The sequence below is a fragment of the Prunus persica genome, chromosome G1, assembly GCF_000346465.2.
Source record: "Prunus persica cultivar Lovell chromosome G1, Prunus_persica_NCBIv2, whole genome shotgun sequence".
Taxonomy (NCBI): Eukaryota; Viridiplantae; Streptophyta; class Magnoliopsida; order Rosales; family Rosaceae; genus Prunus; species Prunus persica.
Genome location: NC_034009.1, coordinates 46,011,560 through 46,034,500, shown reverse-complemented (window position 1 = coordinate 46,034,500; position 22,941 = coordinate 46,011,560). Strand labels below are relative to the sequence as shown.

General features: G+C 37.7%; 4 protein-coding genes and 1 pseudogene across 4 annotated transcripts; all 5 read left to right on the top strand.

The window, feature by feature from the left end:
- LOC18793890 (TMV resistance protein N) lies at positions 425 to 5,031 on the top strand. The gene is made up of 5 exons (XM_020570241.1): positions 425 to 1,300; positions 1,614 to 2,733; positions 3,119 to 3,391; positions 3,551 to 4,402; positions 4,500 to 5,031. The coding sequence occupies exons 1-5, from the start codon at positions 783 to 785 to the stop codon at positions 5,004 to 5,006; spliced, it is 3,270 nt and encodes a 1,089-aa protein (XP_020425830.1). The 5' UTR covers positions 425 to 782; the 3' UTR covers positions 5,007 to 5,031.
- On the top strand, positions 5,006 to 7,083 carry LOC18792607. Its single transcript, XM_020570242.1, has 3 exons — positions 5,006 to 5,356; positions 5,436 to 5,758; positions 5,907 to 7,083. The coding sequence occupies exons 1-3, from the start codon at positions 5,257 to 5,259 to the stop codon at positions 6,861 to 6,863; spliced, it is 1,380 nt and encodes a 459-aa protein (XP_020425831.1). The 5' UTR covers positions 5,006 to 5,256; the 3' UTR covers positions 6,864 to 7,083.
- On the top strand, positions 10,329 to 10,959 carry LOC18788186 (annotated as a pseudogene).
- Positions 15,495 to 18,132, top strand: LOC18790388 (50S ribosomal protein L25). The gene is made up of 3 exons (XM_020556029.1): positions 15,495 to 16,125; positions 16,201 to 16,330; positions 17,570 to 18,132. The coding sequence occupies exons 1-3, from the start codon at positions 15,709 to 15,711 to the stop codon at positions 17,788 to 17,790; spliced, it is 768 nt and encodes a 255-aa protein (XP_020411618.1). The 5' UTR covers positions 15,495 to 15,708; the 3' UTR covers positions 17,791 to 18,132.
- On the top strand, positions 19,061 to 22,532 carry LOC18789785 (serine carboxypeptidase-like 45). The gene is made up of 10 exons (XM_020554000.1): positions 19,061 to 19,437; positions 19,546 to 19,650; positions 19,741 to 19,836; positions 19,967 to 20,059; positions 20,251 to 20,321; positions 20,410 to 20,757; positions 20,902 to 21,026; positions 21,176 to 21,268; positions 21,476 to 21,593; positions 22,166 to 22,532. The coding sequence occupies exons 1-10, from the start codon at positions 19,194 to 19,196 to the stop codon at positions 22,313 to 22,315; spliced, it is 1,443 nt and encodes a 480-aa protein (XP_020409589.1). The 5' UTR covers positions 19,061 to 19,193; the 3' UTR covers positions 22,316 to 22,532.

The window sequence follows — 22,941 nt, the reverse complement described above, 5'->3', positions numbered from 1 at the left end:
GCATTATTTTTTCGTTCATAAAACTAGTGGTAGATAAGGTGATTACAATAAATTTGTAATCTTTATATACACTATATATATATGTCTCTATTTTGAGTTATTTACACTAACATTTTTTGATGTTTTTGACTTTTTCTCAAAACACATTGAGGTTTTAGAAATGACAAGAACACCCTTTGAGGTTTTAAATTGTTTTGACAAAACTCTGTTTCATTGATTTTTCATCTAAAGATTGATGATTTTATAATAAAAAATTCTCCAAATGACAAAATTGGCTTTTGAGATTATACTGCATATATTTTATTGAGATTCATTTTGTCATTTACATAAAAATTTTTTTTATATATATAAATGAAATCATTAAACGAAAAAGAATTTGTGAAAAACAAAAAGACTTGTGTTTTTCTTCTTCTTTTCTCTTTTTCTTTTGTGAGTGGACATTGTGCTCGTCTCTTCTCTTCCCTCTCCTTTGATGCCTCTTTCCCCTATGCTTCCTTGCATTTTCCTGACCTTCAATCTTAGCCGTCCAGTAGATCGTGTAGCCAATAAGATATTATATTTTCACTGTTCTCCCCACACGGGAACTTTTGCTTTTGTTGACTGAAACGTTTGAGGACCTTGACTATGCGTATTTCGAATTATTCATCTGCGCTGCAACACACAAACCACTGCCCAGAAAAAATAATTGATAACTTCTTCTGCTCAAGTCGGATCGGAAGGCCAACTTGTGCCTAATTTGTTGCTGGTCTGATCTGAACCGATAGCTCCTCCAGTATCAATTAATGGATGCCAGGAAAGCCCATAAAGCATCCTCTTCATCCTCACCATCCACCTCCTCATCAAAACGTTTGAAGTACGACGTGTTCTTGAGCTTCAGAGGTGAAGACACACGCAAGGGCTTCACAGGCCACCTCCACGCCGCATTATCTGATGCCGGAATCAGCACCTTTCTTGACGACAACGAGCTAGAAAGAGCGGAATTTATAAAAACCCAACTGGAGCAGGCAATCGACAAGTCCATTATCTCCATAATTGTCTTCTCTAAGAGTTATGCCGATTCCAGTTGGTGTCTTGACGAGCTGGTGAAGATCATGGAGTGTAGAGAAAGATTGGGGCAACATGTTATTCCATTGTTCTACAGTGTTGATGCTTCAGATGTCCGGAACCAAAAAGGTAGTTTTGCACAGGCATTTGAGAAACATGAAGGTAAACATGAGAAAGAAAAGGTACAGCGATGGAAAAAGGCTCTCAGTCAAGCAGCAGATTTGTGTGGGGAAGATCTTAAGAATGCTGACAATGGGTAATTACTAATTTCTTGTTCCTTGGATTATCATCTCCTTACTTGACAACCATATGTTTTCTGTCCTTTTTGTTTTTGTTTTTGTTTTTCCAACTATGTTTTTAACTATGGTTTGGTTTGGTTTGGTTTGATTTTAACTATCCATTCTTTCTAACTTGATAATGTAAGATCCATTTAACAGTTGATGTTAAATCCCAATCTTAATTGTTAATTATATCTTAATTCTAAATTATTAAGTTAGGGATTCAATTTAACCTTGTAGTTTGTTCCACATCGAATGATTCGTAGTTCTGCTTCTTTGTTTAATTGCCAGGCATGAAGCAAAGTTTATCAACAAAATTCTTGGGGTGGTTAATAAGCTGTTGGACATCAAATCCCAATTAGACATCAAACACCCTGTTGGAATTACTTCTCGGGTGAAGGCTTTGAGTAATCACTTACATATTGAAAATTCAGGTTCTAAGGATGATGTTCGCATGATCGGTATTTGGGGGATGGGCGGCATTGGGAAAACAACGCTTGCCAAAGCCATTTATAACGAATTTGAACGTAGCTTTGAAGGTAGGAGTTTCCTTGAAAACGTGAGGGAAGTAATTGCAAACCAACCAATGGGTCTGGTTCGTTTGCAAAAACAACTTCTAAATGATATCTTGAAAAGCGAGGGCCCCAAAAAGGTTGACTCTGTTCTTAAAGGGATCGAGATGATAAGAAGAAGACTTCCCTGTAAAAGAGCACTTGTCATAATTGACGATGCAGATGATCTACACCAACTAGAAGCAATAGCTGGAGCTCGTGATTGGTTTGGCCCTGGAAGTAGAATTCTTATAACAACAAGAAATCAACATTTGCTACAGCAAGTTGGAGTGGATGGCACATATATCGCTGAAAAAATGGATGAGGAAGAAGCTCTAGAGTTCTTTAGTTGGCATGCCTTCAAAAGACGTTATCCTGATCAAGAATACCTTGACCTCTCAAAACGTGTAATTCGTTACTGTCAAGGCTTGCCACTAGCACTTCGAGTTGTTGGGTCTTTTCTGTTTAATAGATCCACAGCGGAGTGGGAAAGCCATTTGGAGAAATTGCAAACAAGTCCTGATGGAGATATTCAAAAAATACTCAGAATAAGCTTTGACGGGCTACCTGATGATACAACGAGAAAGATATTCCTTGATATATCTTGTTTCTTTATTGGAGATGACAAGGACTATGTAACAAAAATATTAGATGGATGTGGCTTTTATGCAACGATAGGAATCAGTGTCCTCATCGAACGGTGCCTTGTAACTCTTAGTAAGTATAACAAGCTGGAGATGCATGATTTGCTTCGAGACATGGGAAGAGAGATCGTTTATGAAAATGCCGATGGCCGCCCAGAAAAATTTAGTAGATTGTGGAAACATGAAGACGTAACAAATGTACTGAACGATGAATCTGTAAGTACTTTCCCAATGCATCATGCAAGAGAAGCATATGTATCCAGTGTCTATAATAAATTAAAATGTCCTTCTCCATTTCTTTATTTTTTTTGTTTAGTACAAGCGCTAAATCAAAGTAAAAGAGGGGGTTCTCACACATCCACGCTACCAAGGTGCCATTTGAACATGAGACCTTAGTCTGCAAGTTTAGACCATTTTTCACTTCACTAGACCTATTTCTTATATTATATCCATTAATATCAAAGCTCAATTAGGCATAACCAACAAAAAAATATGTGCTTTAATTGCAAACACAAACTATTAATTATACCTCTTGGTTAATACATACACGGATTTTCATGTTTGTAAATCATTTTTCTAACTCGGTATCTTTTGTTAACAGGGAACTAAAAAAATTGAAGGAGTTGCTCTACGTGGCTCTTACAGGACTAGATTCAGTGCACAAGCATTTACCAATATGAAAAAACTGAGGTTACTCCGCCTCAGCGGAGTAGAGCTCACTGGAGAGTACAAAGATTTTCCCAAAACGTTAATATGGTTGTGCTGGTGTCCATTCCCTTTAGAGTCCATACCAGATGACTTTCCTGTGCAACCAAAACTAGTTGCTTTAGACCTGCGGTGGAGCAAACTCAAAATAGTTTGGAAGGATTGCAAGGTATAATAATCTCAACCAAAACTAGTTGTTGTTGGTTCTTTCCTTCTGGTTCTATACATATATTATACTTCACCTTCTCTTCATTTTGGTTTAATTTCTGTATCTGAGACCTTCCTTTTGGATTTTAATTTCCATTCTAATTTTGTTTTTGTGTAACAGTTGCATCAGAATTTGAAAATCCTTAATCTCAGCCATTCCTATAAGCTAACAAAATCACCAGACTTTTCAAAACTCCCAAATCTCGAGGAATTGATATTGGGATGCTGTGAGAGTTTGTCTGAGGTTCACTCATCCATCGGGGATCTTGGAAGACTTTCTTTGGTAAATCTTAAAGACTGCATAATGCTAAAGGATCTCCCACTGAATTTCTATAAATCCAAGTCTATTGAAACTCTTCTACTTACTGGTTGTTCAAGATTTGAAAAGTTGGCTGAGGGCTTAGGGGACATGGTATCATTGACAACTCTGGAAGCGGATCAGACATCCATAAGACAAATACCATCGTCCATATCAAAATTGAAGAAACTGAAAGTTTTATCTTTATCATGTGATGAAAATGGGTTGCCATTAACAAATCTTTGGCCTCCTTCATTGCAAAGTTTAAGCTCTTTAAGAGAATTATCTCTTGTAGGCTGGGCTGGTGCAGTCCCCAAGGATCTCGGTAGCCTAATTTCCTTAGAAAGTTTAAATCTTGCAGGAAATGATTTTTGCAGCCTACCAAGCTTCAGTCGTCTTTCAAAGCTTCATGATTTGTCTTTAAATAAGTGCAAAAATCTTCGTGCAATCCCAGATTTACCAACAAATTTGAAAGTCTTACAAGCAGATGGCTGCATTGCATTGGAAAAAATGCCAGATTTTTCAGAAATGTCAAATATAAGAGAATTGTTTCTAAGTGATTCAGGCAAACTCACTGAGATTCCAGGCCTGTGTAAGTCATTAAACTCCATGACAAGGATTCATATGGAGAAGTGCACTAAACTCACTGCCGATTTTAGGAAGAGCATCCTACAGGTCAATCCTTCTCTCTCTCTCGCACATACATCTTTCTCTTTCTGTCACATACAATAAGAATGTATTTCTTATAGAAATTTGGCTCTACATGGTATAGGGATGGACTTCTTGCGGATATGGTGGCATTTTTCTCAGTGGAAATGATATTCCTGATTGGTTCGACTGTGTCCATGACGACGATATTGTGTATTTCACTGTGCCTCGAAGTGTTGGTCGTAATTTTAAAGGGTTAACTTTGTCCTTCGTTTACTCTTCAAGCCTTTTCTGTCGTCATATTAGCATTAGCATTAAAAACATGACCAAGGGTGCTGAGCTTGAAGCCAGGATCATACCCTATTGTCCAATTGAGGGTTATTATCTTTGGCAGGGACAGTTATCAAATGACGAGCTCAAATTGCAAGACGGTGATAAAGTCTTGATTGAAATAATAATGGACAAATGGGTGAAGGTGAAGAAAAGAGGTGTTAGTCTGGTATGGGACAAATTTATGAACGAAAATATGATTGATTACCATCTTTGTGCGTATGAACGACGCCCATATCTTGTGGGTATGAACGACGCCCATATCTGGTCAATGATGATGACATATTCATGTCGAATATGATAATCACATAACAAAATCACCAGACTTTTCAAAATTCCCAAATCTTGAAAAGTTGATATTGAAAGGTTGTGAACACTTGGATAGGATTCACTCATCCATCGGGCATCTTGAAAGACTTTCTTTGGTAAATCTTGAAGACTGCATCAATCTAGAGGGTCTCCCACTGAATTTCTATAAATCCAAGTCTATTGAAACTCTTATACTGAATGGTTGTTCAAGATTTCAAAACTTGGCCGATGGCTTAGGGGACATGGTATCATTGACAATTTTGGAAGCAGATAAGACAGACATCAGACAAATTCCATCTTCCATAGTAAAATTGAAGAAGTTGAGAATTTTATCTCTATCTGGTGAGAATTTTGAAATTCCATCTTTTACCCCTTTCGTTACATGCCTTCAACTCTTTAATAGAGTTATTATGTCTTGCAGGCTGCCAGAGGTTAACTAAGGATGCAATCCCAAGTCTCGCTGGTCTTTCAAAGCTCAAAGTCTTGTGTGTAAATGCATGCAAAAACCTTCGTGCAATCCCAGATTTACCAACCAATTTGTATGTTCTGAAAGCAAATGTCTGCCCAAAATTGGAAACAATTCCAGATTTTTCAAAAATGTCGAACATGAGAGAACTGTATCTAAGTGATTCGTTCAAACTCACTGAGGTTCCAGGCTTGGATAAGTCATTAAACTCCATGACAAGGATTCATATGGAAGGCTGCGTCAATCTGACTGCGGATTTTAGGAACAACATCCTACAGGTCTCTCTCTCTCTCTCTCTCTCTCTCTCTCTCTCTCTCTCTCTCTCTCACACACACACACACACACACACACAAAGGCACAGCTGCAGATGCGGCCCATGTAAATATGCATATGCATGTATAAGAATGTGTTGCTTCTGGTGTGCAGAGATGGACTTCTTGCGGATTTGGTGGAATTCATTTGAATGGAATTTATGATATTCCTGAGTGGTTCAAAATCGTCAATGATGTGGACAATATCGTCTTCTTTGAAGTTCCTCAAAGAATCATGGGTCGTGATTTAAAAGGGTTGACTATATGCTTCATTTACTCTTATTTTGTTTTTGGCCCAAAACTTGAAGATTCTGAAGGTCCTATTGGCATAATCGTTAGAAATCTTACCAAACAAACTACTTTGCACGCCAAGATAGCGTTTGCCAGATACGGAAGACCAGAACCCCATTCGTTTTTGTCAAACGAACCTGAAGACGATTATCTTTGGCAGGGACAATTGTCAAACGATGTGCTCTGTTTGCAAGCCGGGGACCAAGTCTCCATTCTTGTAAGGCCTCTAATTGATTTTGTGATAGTGAAGAAGACAGGGGTTCATCTAGAATGGGACAAAGTCATGAAGGAAAATATGGATAATCTGGATCCTCATTTGTATGATTTGGAAACAAATCGGGATTTTTCAGGGGGAGTTGATGACAAGTTGGATCCTCATTTGTATGATTTGGAAACAAATCGGGATTTTTTGGCAGTGAAACCATATCTGGATTTTTTGGGGGGAATTGATGATGAGGCAAGACCAAGCCATTGCGCATCTGTTCCCGGTGATCAAGTGAGTGCTATAGATGAAGAATCAGCAATGGAAGACGATCCTCTCGGCCATGGCGATCTATGTACTCGTTTGTCATTGTCTATCATGGAAAATCTGGATTTTTCTGGAGGAGCTGATGATGGGGCAGGACGGAGCCATGGCGCATTTGTCCGCACTAATCAATCGGGTGTTGTAGATAAACAATTAGAATGGGACAAAGTCATGAAGGAAAATATGGATAATTCGGATCCTCATTTGTATGATTTGGAAACAAATCGGGATTTTTTGTCATTGTCTATCATGTAAAATCTGGATTTTTCTGGAGGAGCTGATTAGAGTCGGACGAAGTCATGAAGGAAAATATGGATGATCCGGATCCTCATTTGTATGATTTGGAAACAAATCGGGATTTTTCAGGGGAGTTGATGACGCATTTGTTCCCAATCAAACAATTGTTATACATGCATTTGTTCGGACTAATCAATTGAGTAATGTGAATGAACAATTAGCATTGGAGGAAGAAGAAGCCATGATGAAGCAGAGAGAAATTGCAATCTTTATTTTTAAGCCCAAACATAGATCCCAAAATATAGAAAAATCCTATGCAATCAAAATTCTATAAAACAGTCCAGTTGGACTATTCAATGGACTGACCAATACAAACAACCCTTGAAAATTATACAATTTAAAAAATTGCCACTGCAATAATATTACTAGATACCCAAACACAAAGCCCACTTTGTTACAAAAATGCCCATTACAAAACCGACAAAAAAACATGATATCTTATGCTTTTGGCCCTTGATTAGAGCCCTCTTTCTCTTGATATCCATCTTTCATACAACTGCATTATTTGTATCTATATCAACATTTCAATAAAAATTTAATGCATTATTTTTTTGTTTAGAAAATTAGTGGTAGATAAGGTGATTATAATAAATTTTTAATCTTTTTACACACTCTATGTCTCCATTTTTCTTTAACTTACAATATTAAATTTTAAACCCATACAGCTACAGTATGATGTTGAGGATATTCCTTTTTTTTTTAAAATAAAAATTACACACATACTTCACAGGGATACCTCCACAATTCATTGTAATAATCTAGAACATTTTATAATTATTTTTTTATCAAGTATAAACTTCATTAGACAAACTTTAACGATACAATCAAAGACATTAACAAGACATCTAAAATACCAATTCCAATAGGGCAACAAACTAACATTCTAAAAGTAAAACTAACGCGGACAAAAACCACACCAAAACTACTAGCTCACATCACCAGAATTAGTCATAAGCCCAAACAAAGCCCACAAACCCAACATAACCAAAACTATAAAACAACCCATGAGCTATGTTGCATGGATACTCCAAACTGCTGGAGTGTCAGAGTGTCAGACACGCCGACATGGCTTCGACACGCCCCGCCACGCATTGGACAAGGTCAAAGGCTGGGACACGGTCAAGACACGGCTTCAACATAGTCAAGGCACGGCTCCGACACGGTCAAGACATGACAGGGACCAGTTTGAAATTTTAAAAATAAAAGCAGGGGTCTAAATGTGATTTTTGAAACTTTGGTGGATTGATTTGAAATATTTTTAAAAAGAGGAGTTAAAAATGGAAAAATATTTTTTTAAACCTAAAGCTCACCTTTTCAGCAGCCTTATTTCATTTCCTCCTTCACAGTGCACATCTCTTCTCCCTCTCGCCTGGTTTTGCACAAGGTAAGTCTCTTTGCAATTTTTTTTTCTCTGTTTTCAAATGCATTTATTTATTTTCTCTATTTTCTTTTCTTATCTCCCTCCACAGCAGTAGAAAAGTTGGACTTGGTGGTAAAGTGACGATTCTTTCTTCTGTTTTTTTAAAGAGAAACACAATTTTATTGGAAAATGCGAGTGTGCTTGAAATTGCAAACCTTTCACTTGATGAATCGGAATTAGAGTTAGATCATTTATGTTTTATTTTGTGATGTATTAATTATTATGTATGTATGATGAACGTGAGTTATTTGTTTTGTTTTATGGAATTATGTGACATTGAAGTATTGAGAATAAATTATTATTTTAATTGATGTGTCCTAGCCGTGTCTATGTCCTAATTTTTTGAGATTTTCCATGTCGCTGTGTCTCATTCATGTGTCCCCGTACCCGTGTCTGTGCAACATAGCCCATGAGCCTAAACGAACCCTACCACTACCACCTGAAGAAGTGTTGTCGCAGCCACACCCACCACCGCATCCGTAATAGATGTGGGGAAAATATGATTTCCAGCGATCTATCTGCACATAAGAGCAAACAAATAAATGAAAAAAACAGTTTTGCCAAAGAACAATTGGGTGATTTGTAGTAACCTCCGTTAAAGACGATGTAGAAACAAATTAAAAAAACATGAGCGGCTTTAGGGAGCGAATTTTGGGAGTAGGAATTGATTGAGAACATAAACTAAAATGGGTGATGGGGAACTTCAATTTAACTGTGGCTTAGAAGAAACCATCACAAGAGGTTTTTTATTCAAAACGCCCCAGTGAACTTATTCACTAACCTAAAAGGAAAAGACGAGAAGAGATGATGGGGAGGAGGGGCAGTAACTCCATGACAAGGATTCATATGGAAGGCTACACCAATCTGATTGCCGATTTTAGGAACAGCATCCTACAACTATAGTATGATGTTAAGGATATTCCTTTTTCTTTTCTTTTTTTAATAAAAATTACACACATACTTCACAGGGGTACCCCCACAATTCATTGTAATAACCAGAACATTTTATAATTATTTTTTTTATCAAGTAGAAACTTCATTAGATAAACTTCAATGGTACAATCAAAGACATCAACAATATATCTAAAAAACTAATTCCAAGATGGCAACAAACTAACATGCTAAAAGTAAAACTAACATGGCCATTATTATAAACCTTTCAAATGGCACATTAGAGCGGCATTGTAGCCAAAAAATGTGCAAATTCAATGGGAGCAATGGAGCCATCTACCATCTCATCTTTTTTTAATCGCACAGATTGTCCCGAAAAACATAAACGAAAATAAAATCATCTTTTCTTAATTACTTTGATTATCAAAACACTTTTAGCAAAAACACATATGAGCAAAAGTTGTAGGTTATTCCATAAAAAGAGTAAAGTTGTCACTAAGATTTCATCAAATGGTCAGTTGGGATACAAAAGTTCAGATAAGTTACAACTACATCCATAAACAGTGTGAAACATTCTTAATCTGCCAATGACATTAGGGCAACTAATGCACATGATATATATATATTTTTTTTGGCTGAAATAAAAGGATTCCTAGCTTCTTTATTTTTTAAGTTCATGAAACTACACATTTTCCGGGACGAAAAAGAAATAATATTTCAAAAATATGATGGTCATTCCCTTGCTAAAGAAGTTAGTATACAATTTTGATTTTTTTAGTACCACTTATATAACTTTGATGTCATTCGACATATATGCATGTTTGATAATGACGGGGACAGGTGAGAAATCATAGGATATCAAAGCATTGTTAAAACTATATTTGAAGCTAGCTATAGCTACCTCTTTTTTTTTCTTTTTTTTTTTGTTGATACAACATTTTGGTGTATATTTAAAACTTCAGTAAATTATAAAAGTTGTCCATTGTTGTAAGCCAGCGCTTGTTATACTACTCTCATTTATTTCACCAACCTTGATCATTCTCTCTCTCTCTCTCTCTCTCTCTCTCTCTCTCTCTCTCTCTCTCTCTCAATTTTCTTTCTCTTTGTACCACATGGCTACCTCTGCAACTCATGAGAAAGTGCACCATGCTGGAGTTCCAATTTATCCAAACGATATTGAGCAAAAGAAATGTAAAGAGCCAAAAGAGAGCAATTTTGACTACTCCCAGAGAGCAATTTTGGGAGCCAACGATGGATTGGTCTCTATTGCTTCGGTGATGATGGGTGTAGGGGCAGTCAAAAGAGATATCAAAGCCATGCTGCTTGCTGGATTCGCCGGCTTAGTTGCCGGGAGGAGAGTTTGTGGCTGTGTACACTCAACTTGACGTAGAGACGGCTCAAATTAAGATAGAAAACAATAACATTACCAACTAAAAAGAAATTGCGAATGCGAAAGAGAAGCTGCCGAGTCCATTTCAAGAGAGCGTGGCGTCTGCGTTTTTGTTTTTGGTAGGTGGATTAGTCCCACTAATGGCAGCCGAGTTCGTCACCGATTACAAGTTGATGGTTATTGTGCTGGTTTCAGTGTCTAGTTTGCCATTGGTGGTGTAGGGGCAGTTTCAGGCAAAACTTCTGCCGCAAGGTCTTGTAGTAGGATGTTGCTTGGAGGGTGGATGGCCATGGCCATTACTTATGCATGTTGGCGAGTCCTTAGTTAGGATTTTGGTTCCTTATTTCATTAGAATTTTGGTTACTTATCAATTATTATTTAGTCCTATTGTAATAGAGATTTACTTCATATTGTAATTTAAATATATTTCCTATTTTATTTAGAGTTAACACATCTTTGTACTTGTATAAATACCTCCATATCGGAGAATAATAATAATATGAACGTATCTGAGCATAACTAAATATTTGCCATACTTTGTTTGACATGGTATCAGAGCCTGATTCCTAACCTATGATAACCTCTGCCAAATTGAGAGTCGTTGGCACTCCTCATTCCTAACCCATCATGGGTCTTCATCTTGTACAGTCATCTTCTTTTGTTCAATCCTCTCATCTTGTATAGTCATCTTCTTTTGTTCAATCCTCTCATATGTATAGTCAACATCTTTTGTTCATCCTCTCATATGTGTTTTCACCGCACCTAGCCTTCACATGCTACTTTGCTATTGTTCCAAATTTTTTATTTTTCATCTTTGTATGCCATATGGTCTTTCTTGATGTCTCAGCTTCTCTATCTTTGAAACTTCATAACAAGTCTCTTTACTCCGTGAGTCTCGTCACCGCTCGCCGAGCCTTTCCTTTGATTGTTTTGCCGGTCTCTGTCTTCTTTGGCTGCTCTCTTGAGTTGCCTTTCTGCTTTTTAGTTTTGAGCAACCTTTCTCTGTTTCTCTCTTTGCTCCATTTAGCTCTCTTCTATTTATGTTTATCTCTTTTGTTTGTCTATGCCCAATGGCTGGTGTTTATTGTGTTCTTTCCCCACGCCATCACTCCATCTTTGTCACTCTAGCCTTTCTTGTTAGGTGTTTTTTATTTATTTTTCTATCTTCTTCCATTTTACCCTTATGCTTATTTCTTTCTACCTTTGGCCTCTTTCCAATATTCATCCCTTTCCATGTCTGTCTATTTCCTCGCAGACATCTTCCTTTGTCATTAAGTTCCTTTAATCACAACATTATTCTATCCTTTTTTTCGGTTCTAGCACCTCACTTTCTTCCACTAGTTTCTTTTTCAAAATTGTCACATGCAATTTCCCATGCTTTACTTTTTAATATATTTAGTTGTATCCTCTTTGATCTACCGATGTGCTTTCCCCTGCTATGCAGCCGAACTCTTTTCATGTCCTCTCTATTTCTCATCTTTCTTTTACCAACCTTTTCTATTTTGTTGTTCACTCACTACATTATCTCTCGCTTTCACAGCTCCCTTATATAATATTGCTTCCCTTTGATAGGCATTCTATCTATTCCTATTCCACACATAAAGGGTTTCCTTTTTTTGGTGTCCTTTGCTCTAATTCCTATTTGAGCACCTTATCTTTGTCTTTGTCTCTGTTCATGATTTGTTGGGTTTCCTCCCTTACTATTCTTATTTTCTGAAGTTTTTTCTTCATGGGACAGCTGTATGCTACCACTTTCCCCTCTTGCATTTGTTTCTACCACGAGACTGACATGTTTAAGTCTCTTTACTATTATTTCAATTTCTCTTCTTCCAAATCTCGACCCTTTACCAGTGTCGGATTTGATAGGAAGATAGATGCAACTTTATTTGGGTGCTGCAACTTTATTTTTCGGTGTTGCTTTCTCCAAACCTCGACTCTCATACATCGTCGGATTTGAGGGGGAGTGACATTGTTGCTCATCTATTCTACCGCAATTCAGCTACCTATCTGTCATGGCTGATTCTTCTACATCTAAGCGTCAGTCAACTTCTGTTTCTTAAGTGCCACTTTTCTTGTGGTTCCGATGACCCCTTCTCTTCAGGGGGAGAGGGAGAGTGAAAAGCAGTTGTCTCTGCAATAATGGAAGTATTTGTCAGTGTTATTGCTGCTGACTACTTTGTCCTTTGCTGGTGCCAATACCGTTGCTCATACCTGTTAGGTCTCTTGCTGGGGACAATGTTATTGATCCTGCCTATTATGACTCTTGCTGGGGATAGTGTTGACTACTGTTGATGATGCTTGTTATGTCCCTGCCTTGTTGCTCTTGCTGGTGTCAGTGCCTTGTATTGCTGTTGTTGGTATAAGTACTGTTGCTCCTGCTTATTATGATGCCAGTATTATTGCTCATGCCTTTGCTGGTGTGTTTCCGTTGTGGTCACGCCCGTTGACCTTGCCTTTGCTCTTGACTTTCTTTGTCTTACCTTACCTTATTTTTTCGAGGTTTGGCTTTACCTTGCCTTACCCTATTTTTTAGGGTTTAGTTTCTGCCATATCTATTGCCATGCTCACAGGGTTTCTGTGTTCTGCTTTATCTGCTGTCGTGCTCACAGGGTTTCTGTGTTCTGCCTTACCTACTTCCGTGCTCGCAGGGTGTCTGTGTTTTGCCTTATCTACTGTCATGCTCATAGGGTTTCTATGTTCTACTTTTATGTGTTCTTCTATGTGCCCTATTTTTTAGGGTTTGCTCTTGTGTTTTTGCTGCGAACTTTGGTTTAGTTTGTCACTTGTTTCACTCGTGGTTGACAAAAAGATATTCTCTACAATTGGTGCTTCTCAAGCATGGTGTTCTGTGACTTGCTTGTCAAGTTGGGCGTGCGAAATATCTTTGCCCAACTTGAGGGGGAGTGTTGGCGAGTCCTTACTTAGTTAGGATTTTGGTTCCTTATTTCATTAGAATTTTGGTTATTTGCTAATTATTATTTAGTCCTATTGTAATAGAGATTTACTTCCTATTGTAATTTAAATATATTTCCTATTTTATTTAGGTTTAACACATCTTTGTACTTGTATAAATACCTCCATATTTGATAAGAATAATAATATGAGCGTATCTGAGCATAACTGAATATTTGCTCTACTTTATTTGACAATGCCTTCACCAAGTTGATTGGTTATAATGGAGTCAAAATCTAATTGTTTCCACAAACCTTTTGTTTGAGGTTTCTTTCTGTTTTTACTTTCACATTTCACTATATATATATATACCAAATGTTCATGAGTGGCATGCTTTATATTTGTCGAATAATTTCTTTCATTGAGGTACAAGCTGGATTGATTGGGTTGAAGATTTTACTTTTCAAAAGTACTTTCCTACTTTATCTTTTTGTGTCAATTGATTGTTTTGTAACTCATCAATGCCTTTGTTGTTGGAACAAGAAGATGGGAACAATTATGATAGTTCATTATTGTTGATACCAAAAAATTTATGGTCCAATGCAACAAACTCCCAAGTATGGAAAACACTCTCATGAAATCAAAATAGTTACTCCCTATGCCAAACGATATACCAAGCTCATATGGACACAAGGCATGTGGTTGAAACCAAGCCCATGCAAAATTCCAGGCGATGAAGATGTTGGGATTGTTGGGAGCACCAAAGCCCATTTCATACAGTTTTCTCATGCAAGTAAGTAAATGAGATATTTTTCTTGAAACCTTCTGAAAGTAAGGATTCAAACAAGGAACCAATGTGAAGATTCAAACAATGAACTACACAAAGTGACAGTCACATGATTCAATGACTGGTCTAGTTGAAATGCCATTGAAGAGTCTCAGTAAACTGCATTTTCTAAAGCCTCTATGAACCATTGTAGGCCTCAGGGACGGACCCAGGAATTTTGTGTCGTGGGGTCATAGTGTAAAAGTTCAATTTTTTTTTGGGGCTTCAAGGCTTGGTGGGGAAGAGGGTTAAAAGTTTGTGGGGGAGTGGAGATTGGGGATTTAGGTTTTAGGGTTTAGAAAATAGGTGTTTTGGAATGAAAATTCGGGAGGAAGAAGAAGGGAAACTGATCTGTGTTTTTTTTTTTATAACACCTGGACCAAAACGACGTCGTTTTGGCCAGGTCTTTTAAAAAAAAATTCGCTGGTCCAAAACGACGCCGTTTTGGCCAGCGAGTTTTAAAAAAAAATTCGCGCGTCTGGTCCAAAACGACGCCGTTTTGGCCAGTCTGTTTTTAAAAAAAAATTAGAAGCTGGCCCAAAACGATGCCGTTTTGGCCAGCTTCTTTCAAACAGAACAGAGCCCTGTTCATCTTCTTCTTCCTCTTGTCTGCAAATCCCCTCTCTCATGGGGTCATACCCCATTTCAAAGCCACCTTCTACCTTGCTTTCATGGAGTCCATGGGGTCGTTTGACCCCATTGACCCCACTGTGGGTCCGTCTCTGGTAGGCCTGGCCATATGTTTGGTTCGGGAAAGAGCCCAACAGATCAATCGTACAGAACTTACGGTTTGGTTGGGTTCAGTACATATATTTACAAGTTATTATTGTCATTCAGAAGGAATATTTTATAATTTAAGTCCTCATTCAATTGTCATACCAAAAAATCATCATAAAAAACTATTTAATCATCTAAAATGTGCAAAAAGTTTTTTAACAGTTTTTTTAACATATAGACTATTTAAGAGCACCTATATTAACGTTAGAGACCATGAATGATACAAAAAACTTTAAGAATGCAATTTGACAGTTTCACAAACGTCAGGAACGTTTTGTAATAAAAGGCCTTGAGAAAAACCTAAACAAAAAGGGAATATAGCCGCCCGATTATACAATTTATTTTATGAAATAAAAAAGAAAATAGACCCGAATATAGTTGCTCTTCACCATTTTACAATTTCCCTTCTTCATGAATGATCTTTTCTAAATAAGCAATTATTTTCAGAAAATCTTGGTTGCTTGCTGGTAATCGTAAACTTGAACCATTGATGTTTCTGTTGCAAATAAATAAATAATGAAGTTTTCAGCTATTAAGGGTAAAACTGGAAAAACACTCCTCTTGAACGTCTCCAACTCTCCCCACACTCAAACTCGGGTTCACCAAAATGTTCCTCCTTCACCGGCAGCGCGTCGCCGCCCTCCAGCTCCAAATCCGACGCTACGCCCAATCCGCCACAGCCGCTCTGCTCCCCCCGGACCCGGAACTCGAACCGGACTTCCCGAGACCCGACCCGAAATACGCCGAGACAATCTTCGCCGTTCCACGCCCCGCCTCCGGTAAGAGCATCTCCGCCAAAGAGCGCAAGGCCGGCCGCGTCCCCAGCATTGTCTTCGAGCAAGAGGACGGCCAGCACGGCGGCAACAAGCGCCTCATCTCTATACGGACCAACCAAATCCGAAAACTTGTCGGTCATCTCGGCCGCTCCTTCTTCCTCTCCAGACTCTTCGACCTCGAGGTTCGCTCCGATTTCGACTCTGAAAACGACGACGTCGTTGAGAGGGTCCGCGTTTTGCCTCGCATGGTATGTATGGTCTGCTTGATTTTTGTTTTGGGTTTGAGGGTTTATTTGATGTTGGGGTTTTGTTTTGTTTGTTAGATTCATTTGCACTCGGCCACGGACGCACCGCTTAATGTGACCTTCATAAGGGCTCCTTCTCATGCTTTGTTGAAAGTCGATATTCCTCTTGTATTTCGAGGAGATGATGTCTCTCCTGGATTGAAGAAAGGTAAAACAAATCAATCCCCTTTCCTTTTGTCTCTTCTATCTATCAGATTTCATTTCCTTGTTCCAATTTTCCTTTTGCAATTTCTGTTTCTATTTTCTTCTTGTGTATGAGATTTCGTTTCGGTCATCTTCATCTTTACAGCACTTGTAGATATTATTATAACTGTCCTTTGTGTATGTAAACTGTTGTAGCTAGCAAAGTAGGATAATTGGTCAAAATTTGTTCATGGTTTTGTTTTTCTATAGTCGTATATGGAACAACAAAAACAGAGGTGCTTGTGCGCTTTGATCACAACTTAGCGTCAGAATATTGCCTTCATGATCATTATGAGCCTTCCATGAAGGTCGAGCCGTCTGAAATTTTAAATTGTTCTAGAACTTTTGTGGGAAATCATTGTTTCTAACATTTGATTATAAAACGATTTTCAGTTTCTGTTTCAAAGTGGAATTCATGACATGGGTGATTGAGAATATGAAACTTTCCTATGAAGTATGTTATTAATTTGAACTCATTGGCAACTGAGGTTGAGAATTCCAGCTATTATCAGGAAATCAAACAAGGTTTTGTTGATTGTGAAGAGTTTCTATTGTTTGGGAAACAAGTCAAATTTCTAATCAAACTTTAGGGGCTGGAGGTCTCATTAGAGATTGGAAAAGTGACTGGGTCATAGGTTTCTATGCTAATCTGGGGTCAGGATATTTACAAACCGAAATATGTGCCTTGCTCCATAGCTTGGGAAACTCAAGTTTCTCATATCATGGTTGAGGTGGATTCCGCCATTGTTGCCTCCCTTTATGGGGTCTGGCTGATGAGTGCAGAGAGTTGATCCATAGGCACTTGCACTGTTTTGCTGCTCATATTCACAGAGAAAGAAATGTTGCTGCTGATGCGGTAACCAAAATGGGGATAGGTAGGGACGTAGGGCTGGCAAGGCTTAGCCTAGACTGATTGTTCTTTAGTTTCCTGGTTCCTAGCTTTGCCTCCAGGAAACAATATATAGAGACTTCATTTTATCACGGCTTACTTTTCATATCCTATTATATTATATACTGTAAACTCCGTTTCATAGATTTGGTTGATATTAGCGTCTTGTGCAGGGCAGTTACTTCATAGTCTTTGTTTCAAATCATTACTCATAATCTCATGAGTCGTGTTGGTTACTATGGATTAGTTTACTTTTTTGTTAGAATAATTTTAATGATCTGATTCATTTAAGTGTGACCTTTAACAACTTGGCAGGTGCTTATTTAAATACAATCAAGAGGACTGTAAAGTTCCTTTGCCCTGCAGATGTGATTCCTCCATATATTGATGTGGATCTGAGTGAGTTGGATGTCGGCCAAAAGATATTAATGGGAGATCTCAAGGTTCATCCGGCTCTAAAGCTTCTTCAGTCAAAAGATGAGCCTGTTTGTAAGATCATGGGAGCCAGAGTTTCTGAACAAAAGAAATCTAAATAACTGCTATGGTTGGATGTGGCTGCCCATTGTCATGAAAATGTGCTGGCACCATTATCCCTTCTCAGCTAACATGTTTATGTGTTCGACCACACATCTTTTGATTTGTAATGGCTGTGATGAAGGACAGGGCAATGAAACGTCATTGTGAGTTTTCACCCTCTGCTTTTTCATTTTTTATCTTTTGATGAGGGAGCGCTGGCAGTCGAGGATGCCATTAAAGGGAGGAAGAAACTAGGTCTGCTTCGTGTATCTTGTGAATCTGATCCGGAATTCTATGCTAATAAGCATTTTTGTTCGTAGATGTTCTCAATGGACACACATGAATGGATGTCCCTTCCTCAGTTTCTGTGTTTTCAAATTGAAAAAAATATTACTCATGTGCCAAGCACATGACATTTTAACTGGAAATTGGATAAATTTTGAAAAAGTGGATGGTTGCGGCGAAATTGGCTATTTATGAAGTGTTGAAATTGGCTATTTATGAAGAGTTTTAACTTGGCGACACTCAACCCTAAAATAAATGGTAGTGTTAACCGGCATTGTATAATTATTTTAAAAAAATATTTACTCTAAATTAACCTAATCTATATTCGAACTCGGGTGTAAGTGGGGCAGGCTCACTATCTTGGTCAACTGGTGATGACTTAGGTGTAAGTGGGGCGAGTTCACTACCTTGGTCAATTGGTGATGACAGCCCTAGGTCAAATTTGCTCAGCACAAATTTTAGTTTTAACATATGATAGGAATAAAGTGTTAAAAGATAAAGAAGGATGAAAAGTGTTGAACTTTTTAGAAGCAAGCGTTTTATGAGGAAAGCAACCAAAGCTCCTTCGAATTTGATTTAATACGTACACATAAAGCTAATTTGGTGTCTTCCTCAAAACAAAACAAAAACAAAAAATGTTAATTGGGCGTCAAGTTCAACTAAGGTATGGATCAAGATGAGGATGTCATTATTACCCTTTAATTCAATACAAAATTAAGATTTCTCACTAACTAAACACGAAATTAAAGTTGAAGGAGTTTTAAGGACTAAAAAGAGACGCTAGCTTCAGAATTTCACTAATGCCTATGAATTTTTTTAAAAATTCAAATGCACCATGTGTTGTATAAATAAAAGTAATTCAAATGCACCATGGTAGTTTCGAGTGTGTCCCTGATTATATGATTCTATTTTTCTTTTTGTTTACCCGTACATCACGTGTTGTAGAAATAAAAGTAAAAGTAAAGAACGTATTTTTTATATGTCAAAGTCAAGTGCACTGTGTTTAATTTTCAATTGTTCAATTATCTTCCCCATATAAAGTAGCAGCCTCTTGACCTTAAAAATAGTGGCCCTCAATTAAGCTCTGTTAATTCTCTCTCTCAGAAACCATAAACCTTTTCATCTCTTTCTCTTAACCATGGCATCTCAGCCATGGATGTGCATAGGCTTTTTAACTTCCATGCTTGTTCTCATGGGTGCAGTGGAGGCCCTTCCCATGGCTAATAAAATTGTGAGTTTGCCTGGGCAGCCACGTGTCAGCTTCCAACAATTTGCAGGCTACGTTGATGTAGACGACCACCCCCAGAGATCTCTGTTTTACTATTTTGTTGAAGCAGAGTCTCGCCCTGCTTCGAAACCGCTTGTTGTCTGGTTCAATGGAGGTGATTTTAGTCTCTTTTTTAATGTTTGCAGCTAAAATAAAGATACAAACCCCTTGTTCTTCTGGGTTTTGAGTGTGTTTCTAACTTGATCATCTTCCTCCTTTGTAGGGCCTGGTTGTTCGTCGGTTGGAGAGGGCGCTTTCGTTGAACACGGTCCTTTTAAACCAAGTGGAGGGGCTACTCTAATAAAGAATCCATACAGTTGGAACACAGGTACCCTTCAATAAAAATTATAAAAATTCTAGTTCAACATAAATCTTAGTTGCTCATTGTTGATTTCTTGAGTTTGTCTTTGTTTCACAGAAGCAAACATGTTGTACCTAGAGTCACCAGCCGGTGTTGGTTTCTCATTTGCTGCTGATAAGTCATTTTACGAAAATGTGAATGACAACATAACAGGTTCGATTTTGTCCCCATTTTCTTATTATCAAAACTAATGTGTAAAAGAATTTCACTTAGTTTCTTATTCTGCTTCTTCTTTAGATCTGCTAACTCTCTAAGTGACTGTGAGTTTGTTCTGTTTGTTCAGCACGGGACAGTTTAACATTTCTTCAGCGCTGGTTTGACAAATTTCCAGAATACAACCACAGAGATTTGTTTCTTGTAGGAGAAAGCTATGCCGGTTTGTTTTGATTTAATGAAAGAACATAGACAGATGTACTAAATAATTTTAGCTATCTTTTTAAGACTTTGAGAATTTTAAAAACTAAGAGCTGATTAGTTGACAGGATTTGTTTCGGGGACGGAGTGAGAAAGAAGATTTGTTAAGACTTAAGAGCTGATTAGTTGTCTGTTTTTGTTTCTTATAAATAGGTCACTATGTGCCACAACTTGCACAGCTAATAATTCAGTCTGGTGTGAATTTCAACCTCAAGGGGATAGCTGTGAGTAAGAACATGAAAAATATGACATTTAAATACATCCATTTAGGGTTTGATTTGTTAATGAGCTCTCATGATGATGATATTACAGATAGGGAACCCTCTGCTGGAATTCAGTACTGATGTCAATGCGGAGGATTTGTTTTACTGGTCTCATGGGCTGATTTCTGATGCTGCTTATGGACTTCTCACTTCAGTCTGCAACAGTTCTCAGTTATTGAGAGAGACCATAGCAGGCTCTCCCTCTGATGCTTGTTCTGATGTAATCACTCAAGTTTCCCAAGAACTTAGCAACTATGTCGACAAATACTACGTTACCGGCGACATTTGTTTGTCGCCCCCCTTTCCAACAAAATTGGAAATTCTGAACCCGTTAAGGTCAAACTTTCGAACTTCAGCATTTCATCGTTCACGTGCAGAAGCCGGCAATTATAATCAGGTAAACAGAAGCGGTCAAGCGCTAACCAGTTAGTTTATATTGTATATGTCTCTGCAACTCTGCATGAAAAATGTAGCTTCATTTTTAAACTCTCCCTTTTTATTGTTTAAAGATATCACTAGCTAATTTGTATCTCGCTTGCAGCAACTTACGGACAAGATAGATGCCTGTGTAGAGGAAGAAACAGTGACTTATTTAAACAGAAAAGATGTACAAAAGGCCCTTCATGCTAAGCTTGTAGGAGTCTCTAATTGGAGTTTGTGCAGCCAGTAAAATTTAAACCCTTTGTTATTTTTCTTTTAGAAAAGTAAATCTTGATGACCTAGGTTTTTTTTAATAGCTTCTTATTGAGATTGGGAATAATCTTGGGTGGGGGTATTTTTGTTTGACTATCTTAAGCTTAATTACTTTACTCCAGGGTTCTGCAATATGATATGCGAGATATGGAAATTCCTACCATTCCTATTGTCGGCTCACTTGTCAAATCTGGCATTCGTGTAATGGTTTATAGGTAATTTGATGAGTTGTTTGAAGCTCAAAATAATATTTGAAACACCAACTCTTTTATCAACTTTCTCGTATGATCCGAGCTAAGTTTTGTGAGATTACGAAATTATATGGAGTCGATTCTATATTTGAGAGAGTTGAGAAAAGAGTTGGTGCGTGCAGTATTACAAATTTGTGTTGTGTTACTAATGATTTAATTGAATTGTTGCAGTGGAGATCAAGATTCAGTGGTTCCATTTTTCGGAAGTCGAAGTTTGATTAATGGATTGGCAACGCAGCTGGGTCTCAAGTCAACTGTGCCTTACAGAGCTTGGTTTGAGGGAAAGCAGGTCACACACCATGCTTCACATTCATATAACATAATAATATATATCACATTAATTAACAACCAAATAACGTAATTCACACGCACTACGAGCCTGCCTGCCTGCTTACTCACGTATACTAACTAAACCATAAATTAACAGAAAGGGAAAAGATAATGTTGAATTTGCAGACATGTGTTCATTGACTTTCTATTTTTTATTTTCAACCAAGACTCTCCTCTAACTTGTGGTTAAAACCCAATAAAATTACTTGAGAAAAAATTATTTATAATTTAGGGCGCACATAGCTTCACCGATAGAGTACTTATCATACACAAACTCTCTCTGTTTTTTTCCCCTCTCAACTTTTTAGGTCACAAGCATACTATTTTGTTGTTGCCATAGTTAGAAAGGGGGAGGGGGGATTTTGTCACACACTGCTAAGGTGCTATAGAAGTTCGAACTTGAGACTATTGGTCTGCAAGTCAATATCGGCGTCTTTTACTCTAGGCTAGATCCAGTTAGGCAGGTCACATGTATATACTTGAAAATGTGTTTTATATTTGAACTGTATTTTTTTTTCTTTTTCTTCTCAGGTTGGTGGGTGGACACAAGTTTATGATGATATCCTATCATTCGCCATCATAAGAGGAGCTTCACACACAGCTCCATCTACACAACCAAAGAGATCACTTGCGCTGTTTAAGTCATTTCTAGGAGGCAAACCACTGCCAGCCCATGCATGATCAGCTCTCCATGGACCTGTAATTTATCAGCAAATTAATGCACCCTCCGGATCCTCTCCCATAAAACTATTGATCAATAAATTGATGAGTTAGGAATGTCATGACCTCTAATTTGCAATTCTTGTAAACTGAATGATGTCCCTAGTGTATTCTTCAACATTTTTAACATCATTTGAGGTTTGCCCTTAACAGAAAATTGCAGCTAGCAGCGGCGGCATTTGCAAATTGCATGCATAATGAACCCTTTAAATATGAACCAATCGCTGTTACCACATCGTGAAAATAAATATGGTTTTATTTATTGATGATGCGAACAATGAGAAATTTGTCCTAAATATTTGCATGATACCTAAAAATTTGTCTTTATTTTTTCCCAGGAAAGGCAGAGATGGGTGGGTGAAAAACCACTCATACTGTCTAAATTGGTCCAACCAAACCAATCCAAGCGATTTGGTTCAGTTTTTATAATAGAAAAATGAAATATGGTCCGAACCGAGCAAAATGCAATTAGTTTGGTTCTACTCAGTTTCGTGTTGATGTTTAAATGTGTATTTTCATCAAAATACAACCTGCCTACTTATAATTCAAAGTGCATCTTACATTTTTAGCTCCATAAAGTTATATGC